The 15,672-nt window shown below is 32.3% G+C and overlaps 4 protein-coding genes across 5 annotated transcripts; 3 read left to right on the forward strand and 1 right to left on the reverse strand.

The window, feature by feature from the left end:
- Positions 1–1,794: 1,794 nt before the first annotated feature.
- Positions 1,795–3,367, forward strand: Urod (uroporphyrinogen decarboxylase). The gene has a single exon (XM_065365366.1). The coding sequence runs from the start codon at positions 1,988–1,990 to the stop codon at positions 3,044–3,046; it is 1,059 nt and encodes a 352-aa protein (XP_065221438.1). The 5' UTR covers positions 1,795–1,987; the 3' UTR covers positions 3,047–3,367.
- Positions 3,368–6,025: 2,658 nt separating this feature from the next.
- Positions 6,026–7,616, forward strand: LOC135846508 (signal peptidase complex catalytic subunit SEC11A-like). The gene is made up of 6 exons (XM_065365627.1): positions 6,026–6,286; positions 6,371–6,565; positions 6,756–6,865; positions 6,945–7,094; positions 7,180–7,363; positions 7,444–7,616. The coding sequence occupies exons 2-6, from the start codon at positions 6,491–6,493 to the stop codon at positions 7,561–7,563; spliced, it is 639 nt and encodes a 212-aa protein (XP_065221699.1). The 5' UTR covers positions 6,026–6,286; positions 6,371–6,490; the 3' UTR covers positions 7,564–7,616.
- RpS24 (ribosomal protein S24) lies at positions 7,617–8,866 on the reverse strand. The gene is made up of 5 exons (XM_065365628.1): positions 8,713–8,866; positions 8,417–8,488; positions 8,011–8,220; positions 7,812–7,928; positions 7,617–7,734 (listed from the first exon to the last, which is right to left on the reverse strand). Exons 1-5 carry the CDS (start codon positions 8,713–8,715, stop codon positions 7,732–7,734), a joined length of 405 nt encoding a protein of 134 aa, XP_065221700.1. The 5' UTR covers positions 8,716–8,866; the 3' UTR covers positions 7,617–7,731.
- A 114-nt stretch (positions 8,867–8,980) lies between these two features.
- On the forward strand, positions 8,981–14,802 carry LOC135846506 (uncharacterized). Of its 2 annotated transcripts, XM_065365625.1 has the most exons (9): positions 8,982–9,121; positions 9,187–9,272; positions 9,353–9,454; positions 9,537–9,724; positions 9,794–10,016; positions 10,091–10,512; positions 10,580–10,769; positions 13,002–13,277; positions 13,358–14,802. In XM_065365625.1, exons 4-9 carry the CDS (start codon positions 9,564–9,566, stop codon positions 14,546–14,548), a joined length of 2,463 nt encoding a protein of 820 aa, XP_065221697.1. In that variant the 5' UTR covers positions 8,982–9,121; positions 9,187–9,272; positions 9,353–9,454; positions 9,537–9,563; the 3' UTR covers positions 14,549–14,802. The 2 variants fall into 2 exon arrangements, with proteins under 2 accessions (XP_065221698.1, XP_065221697.1); XM_065365626.1 differs by lacking the exon at positions 9,187–9,272 and having other exon boundaries at positions 8,981–9,121.
- Positions 14,803–15,672: the final 870 nt, after the last annotated feature.

The following is a 15,672-nucleotide window of genomic DNA, read 5'->3' on the forward strand; positions in this document are numbered from 1 at the left end:
TCGTTTTGCTCGACTCAATTTCCATTTTCTTTTCTAAACCCCCCAAAAAAAAATTATTTTGAAACTTCCAAAAAATTCAAAAGGAAAAACAAACATTTTTTATAAGCCTTAATAATGCTAATCATTTTTTATTTCACTTAAAAACTCGTCAATTCGTTATTTTATTCAAAATTGGTATTTTTTTCTCATGGACAATTTTCAGCCATTTATTCCCCCCCCCCCCAAAAAAAAAACACCTCCAGTTTTGTAATTTATTTCTGTCACGTTGACGTTGACTAATTTTTGCAAAATTGATTGAAAATATGAAAACAAAAATCAATTGCACAGCTTGCATAAGATGAATAAATTTTTCAAAAACTTCGTTTTTTACTTTTTTTTACCTCTTGAAATACGAATTCTTAAAAGTTTTTGCCCTCCCTTTGCTCGGCTCCATTTCCATTTATTTTCTAAACCAAAAAAAATCATTTTGAAACTTCCATGCATCCAAAAGGAAAAACAAAAATTTTTCATGAGCCTTAATAATGCTTATTATTTTTTATTTCACTTCAAGAACTCGTCAATTCGTCATTTTATTCAGCAAAATTGGTATTTTCTTCTCATGGAAAATTTTCAGTCATTTTCTCTCTCCCTCCCCTCGGCCCTCATCCACAAAAAAACACCACCAGTTTTGTAATTTAGTTCTGTGAAGTTGACTAATTTTTGCAAAATTGATTAAAAAGATGAAAACAAAAATCAATTGCACATCAGTTTGCATTCAAGTATTCGAACCTGAGAAAAAAAATGACGAGAAAGGTTCTTAAGGGAGAGGGGATAAAATTTCTTATTTTGAGGGCCCCATTCGATGAATCCTCCAGGGGCCTCCAACTGTTCCAGTATCAAGTTGTAACTTTAACAACAAAAAAAAGTTTGAAACACACTACCTATTTAAAATATTTTTTTTTCACATTTTTCAGCCAGTTTTTTTAAAAAAAACTGATGAAGATAAAAAAATTACTTATTGTTTTTTTTTCAAATTTCCGAACTCTGCTGTCTGCTTTTTAGTCAACAATGTCAACATTTTCAAAAAACTGTTTTCATGCATTTTTTTAAAATGAAAATTTCACTGAAATTTATAAGTGTTGGATAATGGATAAATAATTTTCAGTAATTTAATTTTAATGAATTTTTGTGTTTTTTGGTCGTTTTTACACAATCTTAAATTCATAATCCGTTCCAGTTAACACCTTTTTCATCACTTCATCAATGATCCTGCTTCTACTATACCGCACAAATCAAGGCATCAAGGGTCAAGAGTTAGTGATTTTCGTCGAATTTGAAATCAGTTGTTCAACTCTAACAAGTGACAATGCAATTTAGAAAAATAACGGGGAAAAAACGTACAACGTATCATCGTACCATTGATTAATATTGATTGGTGATTGATCATGTTTTGTTCATGGACTCATGAGTCATGGCACATTGATTGAAACTTAAAATTACCTAATTAATAATAATGATTGAATCAAAACCAGAATCTAAACTTCCACCGCCACATTTAGAAAAACTTGTATTCGAATTTCGAATTCGAAGTTCAATTTGAATTCATTCGACTCATAAATCACTAAAATCTTGACCTCACTTGACCCCGATCCTCCTCAATTCCTCAAACAAAATTTTATTTCTGAAAAAATTCAAAAAATGTTCAACTTTGTTGATCACCAATCAAATTCCAAGAATGCTTGGAATGTCATCGAACCGACCAATGGCGTAAGAGACGATATCAGTGATCCCACGTAGTCGGCTCGATTCCAAAGTCAAAGTAATTTCACCTTTCACGTGACAGAGCAAAACACCGAACGCGAACTGCGAATTGCGAATAATTGAAGAACTGATAAAATTGTTTCACAAACTATCGAGTGTTTTCGTATTATGTAATTTCATAAATTCGTGCAACTCTCAGTCTACAATATTCTCGTCTTCGTCGTCGTCATCATTATCAAATCGCACAATGAATTTCGAACCTTTACAAAACACCCGTATATTGGACGCAGCCAAAGGTAAAGAAGTAGATAAAATCCCAGTCTGGATAATGCGACAAGCTGGCCGATATTTGCCGGAATTCAGAGAACTACGCTCGAAGTACGATTTTTTCACCATGTGCCAAACTCCAGAGCTAGCCACCAAGGTAACCCTAATGCCAATCGAACGATTCGATCTAGACGCAGCTATAATCTTCTCCGATATCTTGGTCATCCCTCAAGCTCTCGGAATGGAAGTAGAGTTAGTCCCAGGACGAGGAATGGTGTTCCCTAATCCTCTAGTTACACCTCAAGATATATCAACGCTCAAGTATCCTTGTAACGTTTACGATAAATTGAAATACGTATTCGATGCTATTACAATGACTCGATACAGCCTGAAAGGCAAAGTCCCCTTGTTAGGGTTTTCCGGTGCTCCTTGGACGTTGATGTGTTTCATGGTCGAAGGCGAATCTAGCTCGACTAAATCCAAAGCTAAAGCTTGGCTTTATAAATACCCCGAAGAGTCTAAAAAGCTTCTAGATCTATTGGCCGATGTAACAGTCGATTACATCGTTGGTCAGATCGAAGCCGGAGCTCAAATGATCCAGTTATTCGAGACGTTAGCCGAGTACTTGAATAAACCGATGTTCGATTTGTACTGTTACAGTTATATCAAGAAAATAAACCAATCTGTCAAGTTGAAATTGAAAGAGAAAAATATACCCGAAGTTCCCATGGCTATATTTGCCAAAGGAGCTCATTACGCTCTAGAAGAACTATCCGATTGTGGTTACGATGTGATCAGTATAGACTGGACGATCGATCCGACCGTAGCTAGAGATCAGACTAAATCCAATATCACTCTGCAAGGTAACCTGGATCCTTGTGCTTTGTACGCGCCTCCCGAGGAGCTGAAAAATATCACCGAGACTATGGTGAAGAAATTCGGTAAATCTAGATACATTGCGAATTTAGGACATGGAATTTATCCAGATATGAACCCCGATCACGTTAAAGTGTTTATCGATACGGTGCATTCGTTCTGACGATGATAAGACTGTGAAAACTATACATCGACGAGTTGATCTTCTATACGTAGATCATTTATAAATGAACAAAGCCGAATGTGGATTTTTTCTTCATTTTTTTTAAAACGTTTGAAACGATCCGATACGAGTATACTCGCCTACTTACATCACATCCTGATGCTATGGTAATTATATCGTGGTAGCTGTTGAAATGAACTATTTATGTTCGTGAACATTTTGTGTTTTAATTAGGAAAAAAAAACTTTCCCGGTGTTTTTTTTTAAAAAAAGTATTTTGTTGTAATGATGAATTTAAATACAATTGTTTGTGTTCATTGTATTCCGCATTATTTTTCAAGGTTTTCGTTGTAGTTTTATAAAGGTATTGTGAAGATGATCAAAGCATACGAAGGTGGTTCTGATCCTCAAAGTACGAGGATTAAATTAAATTGATGAAATATTGCAAAAAATCCTGCTTTTTTTGTAATTATAAAATCAATTTTTCTTCAAAATTGAAAAAAATACCTCTTTTTTAGTTTTTTTTAATCAAAATTTCCAAAAAATTTTTCTAGTGTTACGTGTTACAATTGCAGAAAAAAATTTTCTTTGATCAAAATCAAAATTTTTAGGAAATCAGCCTTTTCTTTTTTGTTATTAAAGTTGCAAAAATAACTAAGAGCAGTTCATAAAAATTCTCAAAAATTTTATTTTTTCACAAAATTGCAAAAAATTCTACTTTTTTGTAGAAACAGGTCAAAATTGAAAAAAATACTTCCTTTTTTCAAATAAAAATTTCCAAAAATTGCAGAAAATTTATTTTTGGATCAAAATTAAAATTTTTAGGAAGTCTGTCTTTTCTTTTTAGCTTTTTTTTTTTTGTTAAAGAAACTGCAAAAAGTAATCAACTAACTGTTCATCAAAATTTGCAACAATTTTATGTTTTTCACAAAATTGCGAAAAATCCTATTTTTTGTGGAAAGAGGTCAATTTTTCGTCAAAATTGAAAAAAATACTTCCTTTTTTCAAATAAAAATTTCCAAAAATTGCAGAAAATTTATTTTTGGATCAAAATCAAAATTTTTAGGAAGTCAGTCTTCTTTTTAGCTTTTTTTTTGATATCGAAACTGCAAAAAGTAATCAACTGTCTATCAACTTTCGCAAAAATTTATTGTTTTTCACAAAATTGCAAAAAATTCTACTTTTAGTGTTTTTTTTTTTTTTTTTTTTTTTTTTATTAAAATTGCCAAAAAGTCTTGTTTTTTTCGGCCAAAATTTCTAGAAAGCATTGCTTTTTTACCATAAAAAAATTGCAAACAAAATTCGTTTTTAGTTTTTTAAAATCAAAATTACCAAAAAAATCAACATTTTTGCTGTAATTGCAAAAAATCCTACTTTCCAGTAAAAACTGTAAAAAATGTCAAAATTGAAAAAACTGTTCTTCAAATTAAAATAATCAAAAGTATTTTTTTTAAATCAATATTTTCAAAAAAACACTTTTTTTGCTCAAAATTACTTTTTTGTAAAAACTGTGAAAAGGGCCCATTTTTTCAAAATTACAAAAAGCCTGTTTTTTAAAATCAAAATTCTGTTTTTTGCCAAAACTCATTTTTAGTTTTTTAAAATCAAAATTACCAAAAAAATCAACTTTTTTGCTGTAATTGCAAAAAATCCTACTTTCTAATAAAAACTGTAAAAAATGTCAAAATTGAAAAAAAAACTGTTCTCCAAATTAAAATGATCAAAAGTATTTTTTTAAATCAATATTTTCAAAAAAACACTTTTTTTGCTCAAAATTACTTTTTTGTAAAAACTGTAAATAGGGCCCCATTTTTTTCAAAATTACAAAAAGCCTGTTTTTTAAATCAAAATTCTGTTTTTTGCCAAAACTCATTTTTAGTTTTTATAATCAAAATTACCAAAAAAATCAACTTTTTGCTGTAATTGCAAAAAAATCTTACTTTCTAGTAAAAACTATAAAAAATGTCAAAATTGAAAAAAAAAACTGTTCTCCACCAAAAGTATTTTTTTTCCACGAAATCACTTTTTTGTAAAAACTGTAATTTAAATGTCCCATTTTTTCACAATTACAAAAAAACCAGTTTTTTAAAAATCAAAATTCTGTTTTTCCACAAATTGCAGAAAATGAGAAAACCTCTTTTTTTTGATCAAAATTTCCACAAAGTCCTGTACTTAAGATTTGCAAACAAAAACCAAGTTTTTGCCAAAGTCAAGTTAGGTATTAGAAATTTCTACTTTTTCTAAATCAATTTCTAAAAAGCCATGTTTTTTAAAAAATTTGCCAAAATTACAGGAAAAAACTTTTTCACGGGTTAAAGTTGTCAAAAAATCTAGCTTTTTTGCTTTAAAAAGTCAGCTTTTTTTGTCAAAATTGCAAAAAGCAATCAATTGTGTATCAAAATTACCAAAAAGTCAAATTTTTTCACAAAATTGCAAAAAATTCGATCATTGTGTAAAAACAGTAAAAAGGATCCATTTTTGTGGTGGTACTTGAATGGAAAAAAAACTAAAAAGTTCCCCCATCGAAAAACAAAATTGCCAAAAGTCTCGTTTTATCTCTAAATTGCAAAAAACACATTTTTTTCCTTCGAAATATCCAGAAAGTGCTTTTTTGTTGCAAAAAATCTGATTTTTTTTGTAAAATCAAAGTTGGGTATCGAAAAATTCTACTTTTTTGTATGGTATGAGCTGTTCAAAGTTGAAGTACCCATTCTTTGTCAAAATTGTCAAAAAATAAGTTTTTCAATCAAAATTGTCAAAGTTTTGTTTTATTTGATCAAAATTGCAAAAAAAAACAAGTTTTCATCAAAATACTAAGTAATAAATCTTACCTATCTTTTTTTAAATCATGATATTCAATATTGCTTTTTTCTGCGTACAATTATCAGCAACGCGGAAGTAAAAAATATCAGCAATGAGCAATTTATCATGCTTCAAGAATTATCTTCAATAAATTCAGTTTCTTTCTTTTCATTTGGAGAACTTATCGAAGAGTAATTCATTCACCTTCCATCGATGGTTTCACAAAACAAAGACATAAACTTCCAGTCTCAAATCCGCCACTAAACTACACCCCTAGGCTTACACTTTCAACTCCTCAAAGGTCTCATGGATCCTCACAGAAGAAAATACAAACGAACACTTCCAAGAAATTCTAACGAAGTGAATTAGCAGAAAAATATACCCCGAACTATATCATTGAAAACACAGCAAACATACTGATTATGAAGAACCGTAGAAAGTAAGCCAAGCCAAACCAAAACCATCGCAGGTTATCTACTTTCCATAATCAATTTTTTTTTCACGTAATAAAAATTATCTTCAGCGTTGACAAGGTATAAAAGATTATGAATAACGGCGTAAACTTTCATTGCCAGTTGGCTAGTTTATTCAATGTGGACGAGTCACCAGAACCTTTGAAAAATCTACGTATTTTATTGTTAAAATGGCTTCAAAATGTTGCGATGTTTTTCTCACAATGACAGGGTATGATCTGAAAAATGGCAGGAATAGAAGACAGGTTGGTACCCAGTTTCTTAAATACATTAGATAGGTATACTGAACATAGTTCCTATAAAATGATGCAATCCACGTACGTTTACTCGAATGAAAACGTAATTCAGAATTAAAATTAAAAAAAAAACCTTCGTATTACAAGAATTCTCAAAATAAGTATTCTTTTCGCTAAAAAATATAATTTTCTGTTTCAGTTTTTCGATGATTTTAGTCAAATAGGAATAGCAATTTCATTAGTGGTAATTTTATGGAAAATACTGATCACAGCGACCAACTGCACCAATCCAATCGTTGTCGTTGTAAGGTAAAAATATTCCCAAAGCTCGTACATCGACTAGAATATCATTCAACAGTAATTATAACAAAAATTTTTGAAAATCTAGCGGAAGCATGGAACCAGCCTATTACAGGGGAGATCTACTATTCGTAACCCATTACGACGATCAACCAGTTAGAATTGGTGACGTGATCATATTCTCAGTGAAAACACATCCGAATCGACTAGTGCATCGAGTAATCAAACTGCATCAAAGGTAACTCCACACTCGATTACTTCCCATTCACGAGACGAAATGTGAACCGTAGCTCTAGATACTCACGATCATCATAACATTTCAGCACAGACCCTTCAAAAGTCAAAATATTAACCAAAGGAGACAACAACGCTTACGACGATAGTACCGGATTATACGCACCTGGACAAAAATGGCTCAAAAATAAAGATATACACGGCAAAGTCAAAGGATATTTACCTTACATCGGTTATATGACTATTCTACTAACAGAATTTCGACCTTTTGTGGTACGTTAAACACACTTTCCTTCACTACAAAAAAAAAAAACCGAATACTCGAGTGATTTAGCCCACATTTTAAATTACAGATCGTATTCGCCGCAGTTGTATTCATTTACTGGTCGCGAACTAACGACGACAGTAACGAAACTACGGAAAACAACGAATCAGAAAAAGAGGAAGAAGAAACCTCCGAATCTGACGAATAATCGAGATTTTACATCGAAGTGTACATATTTAAAAATAAAAATTTTGAAACTGATTCCAAACGAATACGTTTTATTAAAAACTTCACTCGAATATTTTTTGTAAGTTTATTTACAAAGACATAACATAAAAAGTCGGCATCGACGTCACAGAACGAATCAGCATCTTCATTACTGCAAAACACAATACAAAATTCAATTAATACGGTCAATTTCGAGTCTACAGTCAAACCAAGTAAATGAAAAGTTACCTTCTTAGCAGCAGCCGCACCCATCTTATATTTTTTAGTGCCTCTGACTTTCTTCATTCTGTTCTTCTTTTCTTTACGTTGTTTCCTAGTCTGTTGTTTCTTTTCGTATAATCCATGCTGAAAACAATACGAAATCGTTACTCTCACGTTATCTACTTTACACTCGCATCGATCGAATTACATTAATACGAATACTTACACGTTGTAATCTATATTTAGGTTCGAATTTCTTAGCTTGGTCTAAGCTATCGTAAATTAAACCAAAACCAGTGGATTTGCCACCTCCGAAACACGTATTGAATCCGAATACGAAAACTACGTCAGGGAATACCTTGAACATTTTAGCGATCTTTTCGCGGATTTCGGTCTTCTTTACTGAAGCTTTACCGGGATGTAAGACATCAACGATCTGTAATCAGAACAATACGATCAACACAAACATGCCAAATACACTCGCACTCGAATCTAAAACAATACCACTATAGCCTAAGAAACACCTCACAAGTGTTCGTAAACACAACAAATACAGCTACTTTGGCATACGTTACTCGATTCTAGATAGAAATACATTACTAATAATGACGAAATATTGAACGAATTCTTACCATTTGCTTACGACATAACAGCTTGTTGGTCATGTATTTACGAGTTTTTATCGTTACGACTGCGTTGCTAACCTGAAACACGTACAAAATAATTACTATATTGTTTGCCTAAAGCTTAGATCGAAGCAGAATCAACGTATTGCGATAATAATTAATTAGAATTAGTATGGAATATTCCAACGATAGAACATTGTTCGATTTGCATTCGTGTAGCGAAAACGAGCGTCCGGAGGAGCTCATCGAAAATCTTCACAAACACTTGATTTTCTACACAATATAAATGTAAAGATACTTACCATGTTGATGGTTTAACCGAATTCACATATATTCAATCTTGATAGCTGAAAATATCACTAGAAATAGCGAATTTTCGGTGGCCGGTTTTTTGAATTCATCAATTCGTGGAGAAAGACATCAACTTCATTTTGCTCACGTTTTGTTCAATTTTACACTACGTTTTGGCTTTTCTCATGTGACTTTTTGGGCTGCATTCCAAACACGAAGTTGTTTTTTTTGGCGTTGGGCATTGTCGAAACGCGGCAGTACACGACAGAAGGGTAGAGAGGGAGTGAAAAGGTTCAGTTTCCGTGATATTGATAAACAAACAGCTGACTGCGGAAATTTTTTGCAAGTTTGCAAGTTGATGCCGAAATTTAAAAGAAATTCGAATTCGGATCATCGGATGTGCTAAAATAAGCGTCGCCGGTAAGAAAAATTGTGTTGAATAATTAAAATTACTCGCATTACTGTGATTTTTACTCCTCGTTTAGTGTATTTTACTTCCTGATACTTGGTGAGAAATTCCTCGAAAAATAAATTCCTGTTTTGATAAGAAATATGATAGATAAAAAACAAGGTATTAAATTGCATTGGTATTTCGTACTTTGTAAAATATATTATGTGATATGTGTATTCAGTGTATTATTTATGTTTCAGATCACTCTGCTTGAGAAGCGTGTCCTATCAACGAACGTGATCATTATGCGATCAATTATTGGTTAGAAGAAGCTTGCGTTGTCGATTTTTCATTAGTTACCGGTAAAAGATTTGGTATTTATTTCACACACGTCATGGTTTGAGTACAAAGTGTATACAATTTTTTGTTTTCTCATCTCTACAGTGGTTGAATTGCATCTGCAAATTCAGCATGAGTCCGAACGAAAACGATTCCGGACTGATCATCTTAGACGACGAATATCATTGCTTCAACATCAAGAAGGATTTAGAAGTCTGCCCGAATGACATGGTTAATCGAATTAAAGATAAACTAACCGAAGTTGCCGAAGACGAACTATTCAAATCTAAAACGTAAAGTATTGCTGAATATAAATTCTCGTAATGAAATGCTTCATATACTCAAGTTGCTTTTCTGCGCAGGGTCATCCTCAAGCTAATCCTCGCACATGAATACACGTTCGAAGAAAACGCCGAAAAAGCGTTGGAATATTTGAATGACTTGGAGGAAGAAGTGGAGGTTCTTAAAGAAACCGGCTGTGATGAATATTTCTTCAAAAGTGTACATCAAGCTTTTATTAACATCGTTAGAACGTGCCAAATGTACGTTTTCATTAAAATTAGCGACAGTAAAAGTGCTCGAGCAGTGAGTATTTATTTTACGTATTTTCGAACGGTGATGAATTACCAAGATTTTTATGTTAATTTTTTACCTTCTAGATCATGCCGAGTATTATTTCGTACTCCGATTTGGACGATGCTAACAAAGCTAGTGTACACGGTATTCGATCCATGATATTCATGGAATACGGCTTGTATGGACATAAAATGGCTCTCGAATACGCAAAGAAAGCTAATAAAATGGATAAGGAGAACCCCTACTGGTTTTTCTTAATTGGAAAATCTTTAGGCCGGATTCGTAGGGTTGAAAAACCGTACGATATCCCAAGCGACGAAGAACGGAACGCTCTAGAAAGTGCTATACGTAAAGAACCGTGTTGTCTTTTCATGCTTTTCACCGCCGAAGTATACGTTGAAACGTCCACCCGAACTTACCGATTTCATCAGAAAAATCATAGCCTGTACTCGACTTTAAAAGTGAAAATCGACCAATTAAACGAAAATGCATCCAATTTATACAAGTAAGTCGTTCGTTACTGTAAAAAAATACCTACAATTCTTTCGAATAATCGAATCATTTAATTACAGAAAATGTATCGAAATACAGCCGAAGTGCAGCCACGTTCTGTTTCGGTCGGCGAGAGGACTTTTGAACCTGCCTCATCCCCAGAAAGATCCCGAAAGAGCGAAAGAACTATTGATAAGAGGCCTTGAACCGAATCCTCGAAATCCGTTTGCCAATCATCTTTTAGCTCGTTACTACGAGCGATATGCTCAGGTAAGGATAGAATATTTTTGCTCGGAAAAAATCTCATCGATCGTTACCAAAGTTCAAGTTTACTAAAAGCAACGTTTGGTTACCTTTTTCAACGTTCTGGTTACTAAAGTTTCTTTCTTTCTTTCTTTCTTTCTTTTTGTTTTTAAACGAATTTTATAAATTATGTACATTTTTTATACTCGACGTCTTGAAAAGAACCTTTATCCAGAAGTCTCGTTTTTTTGCCAGAAATTTCCAAAAATATCATTTTCTTGCCAATAATTTCCTAAAAATGCTGCTCTTTGCTAAAACTCTAGAAGTTTGACTTTTTGCTAAAAATCATAAAAAATTCTTGCTTTTTACGCGAAAGTTTTCGCTTCATTGAAGAAATGGCTAAAGGTAGCCTTGAAAAAATTCCAAAAAATACAATTTTTTCCTAAACATTGTCCAAGAGTCTCGCCTTTTTTGACGAAAATTACGAAAAAAGTGTAATTTTTTGTCAATAATTTCTTATGAAGTCTTGATTTTTGCTAAAATGGTTAAAGTTACGTTTTTTGCAAAAAAAAAAATGAAAAAAACTCTCGCTTTCTTGCCAAATTGCTTAAAAAGTAAACTTTTTTTCACCAAAAAATCCACTAAAAAAAGCCTTTTGCAAAAATTGCCAAAGTCTTGATTTTTGCCAAAAATGGTGAAAAATTCTCAATTTCACAAAAATGACAAAGTTTTCGTTTTTTAACAAAATGGCCCAAAATTTAATTTTTTTTCAAACAAAACTAAGTTTAACATTTTTTTTTAAAATTACAAAAATTTTAGATTTTTAGAAATGTGGCTAAACATTGCCTTTTATTTCCAAAAAATTCCAAAAAGTCACGCTTTTGGAACAAAAATTGCGAAAAAATGATTTTTCTGTCACTAATTAACTGTCACAAGTCATGCTTTTTACTAAAATAATCAACGTTTTGTTTCTGTACAAAAATTCTCGCTTTTAACAAAATTGCTGAAAAGTCTCACTTTTTTTCAAGAATTACTCCAAAGTCTAGCTTTTTTTTCAGAAATTGTCAAAAAAGATGACTTTCGGTCCTACTTTTTGCCCTTAAATTATTATACGAGTAAATGTTCAAAAATTGACCAAAATTTTCGCTTTTTAAAAAATTGTTGATCGTTATTATTTTTTTCAAATTCCAAAAAGTTCCATTTTTCCTCAAAATTGTTCAAAAGTCCCCCTTTTTCAATAAAAATAGCACAAAATTGTCATTTTTTGCCAATTAATTAGTTATTCATCTAAAAGGTCTTGCTTTTAGCTGAAATCGTCAAAGGCTTACTTTTTGCAAATACTTGACAAAAACTCTTGCTCTCTTGCCAAATTGCTAAAAAAAAGTTCACTTCTTTCCCAAAAATCTCAAAAATTTCATTTTTTTCAAAAATTGACCAATAGTCCAACTTTTTTGGCTGAAATGGGCAAAATGACCCTTTACTGAGATTGCCCGTCTTGCTTTTGGCCAAAAATTGACAAAAATTCTCAGTTTTACAAAAATGACAAAAATAACTTTTAAAAAAAAAAATATCGAAAAATTCCCGCATTTTTTTAAAAATTGTCCGCAAAAGTCTCACTTTTTTTGACAAAATTTTCAAATAAAAATCGGTTTTTGCTTTTTGTCACTACTTTTGCTAAAATATTAAACGTTTTGATTTTTGACAAAAATTATCGCTTTTCAGAAAAATGGTTAAAGATTGCCATTTTTCTCAAGGAATTCCGAAAAGTCCCATTTTTTCCTAAATTATCTTAAAGTCTCGTTTTTTTTGACAAAAATTTCGAAAAAGGTGTCATTTTTTGACAACTACTGATTAAAAGGTCCTGTTTTTTATACTAAAATTGTCGAAAGCTTGCTTTTTGAAAATTTCTTTTTCTAGCCAAATTGCCAAAGAAGTTAATTTTTTCTCTCAAAAATCACGATTAATGTCTCTTTTTTTTGGCCCAAATTTCCAAAAAGTATCACTTTCTTGGCCTTTATTTCCCTAAAAGTCCTGCTTTTTGCTAAAATTGTCAAAATATTTTGCTTTTTGCCAAAAATTGTCAAAAATTAATAAATGCAAAATGGCAATTTTTTTAAAAATTACTTTTAAAAAAAATAGCCTAAGTTATTTTAAAAGTTGAAAACCAGAACATCTCATGGTTTTTTGGTGTCAATTTTTCTCTTGTTTAAAAAGTTTCACTTACGCTTTGTCTTTTTTTTTTTGGTCACTTTTTCATAGAATATTCCGGAAGCGATTAAACGACTTGAGATATGCAGAGAGCAACGAGTTTTCGGCGCTGAAATGGATCTCCTGCGATTACAATTCGCTCGAGAGGGGAACACTGGAGTAATCGACAGACTATACGAATTGATTGATATTTTCGCCGAAGTACCGAGGAAACTCAATATTTTGACGCAAATTGCCTCGTATTACATATTCATCGAATCGGATATACCAAAGGCATGTAAATTAATAAAAGAAGCTGTCACGTTAAGCTGCGACGATAACATTACGGTAAGATACAATCGAAAGTGTCTAAAACGAGTCAAAATTAACGTATTTTTTTCTAATCATCGAATGTATTTTTGAAACAGAATCATCGTAGCCTGTTTCTAAAAGTCCGAGAGCCGTTCTCCATTTTAGACGTGCTAGTCGACGAAATGAAGATGGAAATGGAGAAGGGATGCGATGACGAAAAGAAAAAACTGTACGAATCGTTCATCTTCGATATGAACGATTCAAACATCAAGATTCCCAAAGGTCGAGCTAAAGATCTCAAAGATGAAATACTCAAAGAACACGAAGCTGCGAAATTAGGCAATTACTACAAGAGACAAAAGAATCCAAATGAATATTCGCAGATGATGCGACGTTCGTATCCGAAACCGGTACCAAAATCGGAAAAAGAAAGATCATCGGAAAAATCTCACACGTTTAGGAAAGTCGACGATTTTTTCGACTCCTATATGGACGGATCCAAACAAAACGAAAATAAACGATACCAGAACGGATCCACGTACCGAAACAACTCATCGAGGAACTCGTCGATATCTGACCTGTCCCCGGGGAGTGACTCCAGGTTTGCGAGCACTCGTGGTAGATACGACCGTAATCGAAATAACGACAACAGGCATCCTAGACATAATACCAGCGTCGACGAGTTAGATTTCGACAGACTCAGCTCATCGTCGAAAAGTTCTCGTGAACCAGCCAACTACTCTCGATCGAAAAACAACGGAGACGATTTGGAACGAGATTTCGATCGATTGAGCGTTTCGTCGAGAAATTCCGATAATCGATTTGGCTCGAAACCTAATCGAGGCAGAGGAAGAACATTGTCTAATTCCGGTCGACAGTTCCAAGAAAGGGGCGACTTTGAAAGAAATAATGTCGGTAGAGGACGCGGACGTCCTTCCAACGCTGGCACTGACGGATCTTCGTACGATAACAGATCCAACTACGATTCGAAGTTTTCCAGAGGTCGTTCGTCGAATGCGAGTGCAAATCACAGACAACCCGAACGAGAGAACAAAACCAACGACAATTCTAAATTTTCCAGAGATCGTCCGGCCAATCCAAACGGACCCTACAGACCATCCGAATCTCCAGGAAACTCCTGGCGTCAACAAAATGTACCCAATAGATCCGATAAACCGGCTGAACGCGATTTTCCAAAGGGTAAAAATGAACCGGATCGAAGCTACAAACCCAAAGCTCCTCCAAAGGCTGTGCAGAATGATTCGGACTCTGACGAAGACTTGATGTCTTATTTTAAGAAAAAGTAGGTAATTTTCTACCATTTTGTTATTTTTATATTTTATTACTCGCTTTCTTATATTGTTTTGTTAAAATTTCGTGACTTTAGAAAAATGTTGTTCAAAAAATTCGTATTTTACTCGTTTCCTATTTAAGTACTTTTCATATTGTTAACCATTATTTATTTTGTTTCCAATTAGTTTTCTAATTAAAAATCCAATTAAGATTTGTGATGAAAATTTTCTATTGTTTACTGTGGAGAAATATTAAACTACGAAGATTTTCAACTGTTTTTGAATTTTTTTTTCCAATTCGTATAAGTGCTAGAGTCTGTTCCGGTGGTATTATCTTTATCTCAGAACTTCGAATGGAAAGTCTAGAATGATTTTAAAATATGTTGTGTTCTTGATTCTTGAAAGTTGTTTGCATTTTGAAAAAAAAACGAGGTAGAAAGAAAATCTACTTCTTCAAAAAAAATCATCAAAAACGCTGAAAAAAAAAGTTGTCCAATTACCAGAAATTCTAGAAAAATAAAAGTAGAATAGAAAATACGCTGAAATTGTGCATAAAATTGAAGACAACTGCCATAAAAATATTTTAGAATGCTACAAATTTTATTGATGGGAGTTTAGTACCTATTTCGAATATTTTAACGAATTTTCGTCAGGTTTGGAGCAAATTTGATCTAATTTTAAACGACTCTGAGATGATTTAAATTTTTAAAGCAGGTGTTTTGAATATTTTTGTACAATTTTCAACTACATATTTTCTTTTACGTATTATACCAATATCGTTTTCTACAATTTGTACCTACTCAATTTTCGATAATTATGATAGACATTCATTTTTGAAATGATTTTTACACCACTTTCCCATTTTTATTTTGCTTTATGCTGCTGGATAATAATTTTTTTTTTTTAAGATTTTTTAAAAATCATTTTAACATTTTTTTTAGCGCTTTAAACCATTAAAACCAAATTTTAAACCAAGGTAAAAATATTTCGACGAACTTTACTTTATTTTTCAGCATTTTTATTTTATTTTAATAAAAGTTGTAGGTACGTTAATTTGAACCTTTTTTAAATTTTTGAAAACGTTAAATAGAATTTGGATCATTTCAAAACTTTCTTTTTGTTTTTTTACGCAACTTTGA

Source organism: Planococcus citri, chromosome 5, assembly GCF_950023065.1.
Source record: "Planococcus citri chromosome 5, ihPlaCitr1.1, whole genome shotgun sequence".
Classification (NCBI taxonomy): Eukaryota; Metazoa; Arthropoda; class Insecta; order Hemiptera; family Pseudococcidae; genus Planococcus; species Planococcus citri.

Coding starts and splice junctions, on each gene's coding strand:
- Urod (XM_065365366.1), top strand. CDS start 1,988: ATGAATTTCGAACCTTTACAAAACACCCGTATATTGGACGCAGCCAAA.
- RpS24 (XM_065365628.1), bottom strand. Junction 8,221..8,416: donor TGTTATGTCGTAAGCAAATG/GTAAGAATTCGT, acceptor TTCTGATTACAG/ATCGTTGATGTCTTACATCC. Junction 7,929..8,010: donor CTAAATATAGATTACAACGT/GTAAGTATTCGT, acceptor TATTGTTTTCAG/CATGGATTATACGAAAAGAA.
- LOC135846508 (XM_065365627.1), top strand. CDS start 6,491: ATGGCTTCAAAATGTTGCGATGTTTTTCTCACAATGACAGGGTATGAT. Junction 7,095..7,179: donor GTAATCAAACTGCATCAAAG/GTAACTCCACAC, acceptor ATAACATTTCAG/CACAGACCCTTCAAAAGTCA. Junction 7,364..7,443: donor CAGAATTTCGACCTTTTGTG/GTACGTTAAACA, acceptor TTTAAATTACAG/ATCGTATTCGCCGCAGTTGT.
- LOC135846506 (XM_065365626.1), top strand. CDS start 9,564: ATGAGTCCGAACGAAAACGATTCCGGACTGATCATCTTAGACGACGAA. Junction 9,725..9,793: donor GAACTATTCAAATCTAAAAC/GTAAAGTATTGC, acceptor TTTTCTGCGCAG/GGTCATCCTCAAGCTAATCC. Junction 10,513..10,579: donor AATGCATCCAATTTATACAA/GTAAGTCGTTCG, acceptor ATTTAATTACAG/AAAATGTATCGAAATACAGC.